Genomic DNA, 6,022 nt, shown 5'->3' on the forward strand with positions numbered 1-6,022 from the left:
CAGGAATGCACTAATGAAATCTGCTGACCCCAGCTGCCAATAGGGAGGATGACTGGGATATCACACAGAAAGATTCACTGACCTTGGGGTCCAGAGTAATGGAAATGGAAGGAAATTTAATAATACAGAGTACAAGGTTATGACCTGAAGGGCCAGTAACAAGAATTTTTGCTACAAATGAGGAGTGCTTAAGCTGGAAACAGTCAAGGAAAACAAAAGAACTTGAGCAGAACATGGGATGAATATGAGCAATGAGTGTGGGAGAGCCTTCAAGGAAGGCAAATATGATCACAGAGTGGGCACTACTCCCAGAAGCTGCTGCTGTTTCACTCTGGCCACCACAACTTACTTCATTTCTCCCTGGTACAGCCTGTGTTGAGAGCAGGGCTCCTACCAAGCACGTGTGCAGGGAGGGACTGCTACACTGAGAAAGCTGCTTCATGTAAGAAAAGGCTGGATGGACCTTTAGAGGGGAGAGAGGTGTTCCCCATAAATATACTGCAGGAATAAGCACTGTGGAAGGAGGGAAGAAAGGCAGAGGGAGCAAGAGCTGGGCTGCTGTTCCAGATGAAGGACTGGCAGAAGAACAACCTATGTCTGTTCTGATTATCAATAAAACACTGGAAACTTTAAAAAGGTCCCTAACCTTTAGTGCAGGGAAATCTGCAGCTGCCTGCCTGCAGAAAGCAGTTGGTTTAAAAGAGTTATACTTGTTTGAAGAGATATGCCAACATCCTTCCAAGCAGGCCTTGGTAACATCACAGGGTAAGGGGCTGGAGTCAAGTGACCCAGAAAATCCCCTGGTTTTGACTCTCTGGATTTGCCACACGTGTAAGCATTTGGCTGAACAGCTCACAGGGTGAAGGAAGAACAAGGAGAGGTTTTGTCTTTTAAAGAAAGACAAGCACCAGCTCCAATCTTTCAGTCATGAGAGGAAGACAGAGCCCAGCTCAGTGCTGAGCAAGCTGTGCCTGTGGGTGGTGTTTCTCATTTGCCTTGCCTCTCTATCTAGGAAGTGGAGTCAGATGCAAACACCTCAGTCAGCAGGGCATAAAGTCCCTTGAGAGCTTTCCAGTAGTTTGTATTTCTGTAGCTGCATTTAACTGATGTCTCTGTGAGCACAAACAACATTCTTCCCTCTGTTCTCCTCCATCCCTCCCTGTTTTCCCTATTTTATTCCTGGTAGGACAGGAAAAGCAATGGAGCAATGGAAAAATGGTGCCAGCTCCAATTCAGGTTCAGTATTACCAACACAGTAGTTTGTGACAATAAAATACTTCTGCCTGGTGTTACAAGAGAAATGAATGAAAAGGATTCTAACTTTCTTTTCCTTAAATTGTGCCAGCTGCAATTCAGGTTCAGTATTATCAACACAGTAGTTTGTGACAATACTTCTGCCTGGTGTTACAAGAGAAATGAATGAAAAGGATTCTAACTTTCTTTTCCTTAAATTATGCCAGACTTCATTAGCTGGACTAAGCATATGGAGCTTGTTTGACAACTGCTATTCCTCTTACCTTCAGGTATTGAGTGAACAGGATCAGGGTGAGAACACACGACTTGTTCTGTTATTTCATATAAAATTACATTTACAGTATTGCTGAATCACTATCCACTGAACTGTGGTGTGAAATTCCAAACTGTGGAGACAAGCACCCTGAAGGGTGAAGCTCAACTTATGGTGGATTTCCAACTCAGAGCCAGGTGTGGACTCAAAGTCACCTTATCATCCCTAAAGTCAAACCAGGGGGTTGAGGAAACAGTAAACCAGTCAGAAAAACCAACAGAGTATGCTGACTTCAACAGGGGAGGGGATCTGGGGGATAAGTGGAAGAGGAAGAAGGAGGGCTAAGCAGCCCTTCATTTATTTTGCTAAGCTTGAAAATTGATCTGCACTACCAGATTATTTGCCTGGCTGGAGTCCAATTCACTTCAACTTTGAGAGATGAGGCCTTAATTAGTCAACGTTTCAGTGGAAGTAGAGTGCTCATGGCAAGAGGGAAGGTTGCACCTAAAAAGTAAGGAGGAGAGAGATCACTGCAGCTGGGAGAGAGGGATCATCACCTGTGTGCTTGCTGTTGACATGAGCCTTCATATCTGCCTCTTCCATAGTGACAAAATCACACGCCGTGCAGCAAATGGAGAACATCCACTGCTCCTTATCCACGTGGAGGGACATATGACTGACAAACTGGACATTCATCTCCGTCTCAAACCCACACACATGACAGCTGCAGGCAGAAGGGAATTCAAGAGGACGAAGCATTAAAACACAGGCCACAAACAGGAGCATGCTGCCCTGCCCTGCATTTGCAAGGGGAAAAAACAAACCCCTCGTTGCCCAGATTTCTTCTCTTCCTCACTGTTGAAGGCTCACTGCAAACTCCTTTTGTCTGCTGAACTGCCTTTGAACCCATGGGCCACGCCGACGTGATTAAGGGCATGCACAGTGCAACAATCCTGTACATGCCATAACCATGCTAAATAATCATAAAGTTAATTAAAAACTACAGATTCCAGATGCTGCGCATCACCTAGCGGAGTCCTTTGGGCAATGAGAGGCACTGCAGCTTTGCCAAGATGTTTAGTAGGGCTGATGCACTGACAAACTGAGAGCTTGCTGCACACTCCAGGAGTTATTTGCAAGCCCTGGAATGGTTCCCGTGCCAAACTGGGATCTTGTGCAGAAATACCTGGCACTTTCAGGGTAAGCAAGTAAAAATGGGTTCAAACGTTCCTCATGCTTGAGTGGAAAACAGCAGTCATCTGCTATGCAAATAATCAGCAAGGATACAGGTTTCACAGCCAGTGTGTAAAGAGAGAGACATTGAGAGGCAATGGAAAGGACTCTTTAATTTAACTTTCTTTGCAGAGTCCACCTCTTGCTTTGATTAGGCCATTATCATTTAAAACAAGCCCCAAACATTTACACGGGCGTACAGCCTCTAGGGCACTATTTTGCTTTCCCCAGGGGATGGACTAGGTAATGTAATCCAGCAGGTCTCATTTATTTCTTACTTCTCTGATTTTGTAATTAAATCTGCTCTCGGCTCTGTGACTAAAAGCAAGAGTGATTTGCTAATCTGCTTGGCCAACCAGGGCACATCTCACAGCCTGCAGAGTGCACACAACGAGGAGGACATCTAAATAACCATTTTATCTGGGCAAGTCCTTTTAATTTTTCAGGCAAATTCTCCTAAAGGTTGTTTGTCTTTGATCATGTTGGTCACTGAATGTATAGACCTCTAGGAATAGAAATGGAGGAATAGAAATGGAGCAAACGTGTGTATTAAGACAATCCTTATTACACTTTACTATTTGATTTCATAGGGCTGAAAACAACAGGGCTGTCAGAGGCAGAGTGCTTCAGATCTGCCATCAATCTGTGTACAAGCTGGGATGTTTCCAAACACAAAATTTATACAAACACAGCAGAAAAAGTTAAAGAGGCTTCTAAGAGCTCATCTGCCTCAGAGAGTCATGTAAAACCCACCCCAGACCCCACAGCGTTTCCCAGGGGTTGGCCAAGTCAAAGAGGATGAGGCAGATAAAGGCACGAAGAGGCAGATGAGACATCCAGGTTGCAGCCCAAGCCCTTGGCCAGGTCCTCACCTGTAGTAGTAAGGGTGCTTCTTCCCATCACTGCCCTCAGAGGTGACGGCGCTGACGATGGCCTCGGTGTCTGTACTCACCAGCTTCACTGAGTGGACAGTCAGGTGCTGGTTCAGGTTGGCACGGCACTTAGCAGCATAGGGGCACAAGTGGCATTTGTATTTTCTCTCTTCTGAAAAACAACAGGAAGAGGAAAACCTCCATTTATAGTTCTTTTTGAAGCAAGCTGGTTATAAAGCTGCTGATAACCCAGCGTGGATTCCTTTGGGTTTCTCCAAGCAGCTTTCAGGATGAGGGACTTTGGGAAGCTTGACATTTTGGGAACTTTGAGGAGTTCACAGCAATTACTCAGAGAAAAAATTTTAGACATAGTTTAGGCCTTTTTTTTTTACTTGCTTTACCATTTGTCATCAGAGAATATAAAACTTAATCAACTGGAAAACTGGGGCAACTGCTAAGTGTGAGAGCTGCAGCAGGGCCAGTAGAGAAACAGGTCAGTAATCAGTAATCTACAGCAACTTCCTTTACCTAGCATCTTTTATTTGATTTCTGACTCCAGTTATTCCTGAGGTTGCCCACGTGATCACTCACAGAGTTGCTGGCTGATGATTTCATATTAAAATCCAAGGGTGGGGAGGAAAGGGAACGTTGTATCAGCCAGCTCCCAAGACAAACTAACACAAAAAACCTCACTCAAAGAACAGTTGGAGAAATTAAACAGATTCATCATGAGTTTCTGATGTTTCACAACTTAATTTAAAATAAAAAAATGATTTTATTTTCAATGAAATATTTCTAAACCCTGGCAGCACAATCGTTTTTTTTTTTTTTCCTGGTATGTGCCAGGCTTTATTTTACAAAGAGTTGATTAAAATAAGCAAACATTACATCAGCTTTTACAGCCTTTCCCTTTGAGGAGCTGCTGCTCTAAATTTGAAATATAATGCTACAAGTGTTCCAGGAAAGTCATTCCACAGAGCAGTTTAGGACTAAGAAAACCCCACGATGTCATGGAACAGAGCATTGGAACCTTTCCAGCATGGCTCTACTAGACAGTACAGCACATACTGGCATGATCCCAACACTATTTTTCAGCACTGCATCACAAATTCCTGCTTTCAAGTCTTATTTTGTGCACCCCAGCAGGCTGCCAAGGTGCATCTTCCATAGAAAAACTCTAGGTTAGGGTTGGTTGCTTGGAAGCTGATTCACCTTAAGAAAGCTGGTATGGGGTAGAAGCCCTTTGTTGGTATGGGGTAGAGCCCCTTCCTCTCAGGAGAGCTGGGTGAGGAGAGCAAGGATGCAAATGACAGATACTAAATCCTGTAAGTGTCACCAGATCTGGAACACCAAGGCCAAATCTTCTGTTGTTCAGTGACACTTCAAAGGCTCATCAGGTGAATGTAAGAAAGGCTGTGGCTTCTCCTCACAACTCCAGCATCAGGCTTGGGTAACCAGCTGGCATCTACAGGCTGGTCTATTGGAAACTGGACAAACTTGCACTGACACATTTTGTGAAGATAAATTACAAGTAGGCCATAAAGAAATAAGATCTTAGTTAAGCCCTGGGCCATCGCTCTGACACTGTGCCCTGTTCCTGGGCTTGGCTCTGCTCTCAGTGCAAGGGTCACACTCTCTCTGCTCACCTTCCTCCCCCTCTGCTCCAGCAGAACACCCTCAGAGGACTCTGCAAGAGCCAAGCCCCAAGCCCCAGCTCACCTGTGTGCAGCGAGAGGTGCCGGGACAGGGTCTGCTGTCGACCAAACACTTTTCCACACACGTCACAGGGAAAATTCCATGCTGGCAATCCATTTCCCACCTCCAGCCCCAGCTTTTCTGCTTCTATGCCAAAAAAACACAAACAGAAAACCGTATTTGAAGACTTGCAGAACTCATTCAGGAGAGTCCTGTGGTTGTCCTATAGAATATAACCTCTTGCCTGCGTGCTGTGGGATCTGCTACATGAGTTCATGTGAAAAGGAAACTCCCAATGATGGAAAGGAAATTAATCTTTCATACATACTCTAAAGCAGAACACTTAGTCACAAAGTGTTCTAGACAGAGCCATGGCCAAAGAGTTAAAGCAGGTGATGTAAAGAGAGCAGGGCAAAGCACTGACCTCTAATTCTGGTCACCACTCCTTTGGCTCTTTCAACCACCCAGCTTTGCCTGGTGCATGAAGAAGGCCTTGTCTTAGTGGTGTGTCCTACACTGGATGATTATTCATGACACAGTGCTCTGTCCTACACTGGATGATTATTCATGACTGAGGGAAGATTTCCAAACCTTTTTTTGCTGATTGCAGGAATTTTTGCTACATGAGTCCTCTTACACTGGAGAACAGAAGGTTGCTCAGACAGACATTAAGCCAAGAGGATGCAGCACGCCAATGAGTGGGTGGCCTCAGGCA

General features: G+C 44.8%; 1 protein-coding gene across 1 annotated transcript in view; it reads right to left on the bottom strand.

Annotated features, from left to right (window-relative positions):
• Window positions 1-6,022, bottom strand: part of ZNF827 (zinc finger protein 827) — a gene marked incomplete at its 5' end in the record, with an annotated part of 70,147 nt that overhangs the window by 4,804 nt on the left and 59,321 nt on the right. The window contains 3 exons of the mRNA XM_008935213.1: window positions 2,065-2,231; window positions 3,613-3,784; window positions 5,332-5,454. Of these exons, the coding sequence (XP_008933461.1) occupies window positions 2,065-2,231; window positions 3,613-3,784; window positions 5,332-5,454 (462 nt within the window). The remainder of the gene's footprint in view (window positions 1-2,064; window positions 2,232-3,612; window positions 3,785-5,331; window positions 5,455-6,022) is intronic.

The sequence above is a fragment of the Merops nubicus genome, unplaced genomic scaffold (assembly GCF_000691845.1).
Source record: "Merops nubicus isolate BGI_N331 unplaced genomic scaffold, ASM69184v1 scaffold2942, whole genome shotgun sequence".
In the NCBI taxonomy this organism is placed as follows: Eukaryota; Metazoa; Chordata; class Aves; order Coraciiformes; family Meropidae; genus Merops; species Merops nubicus.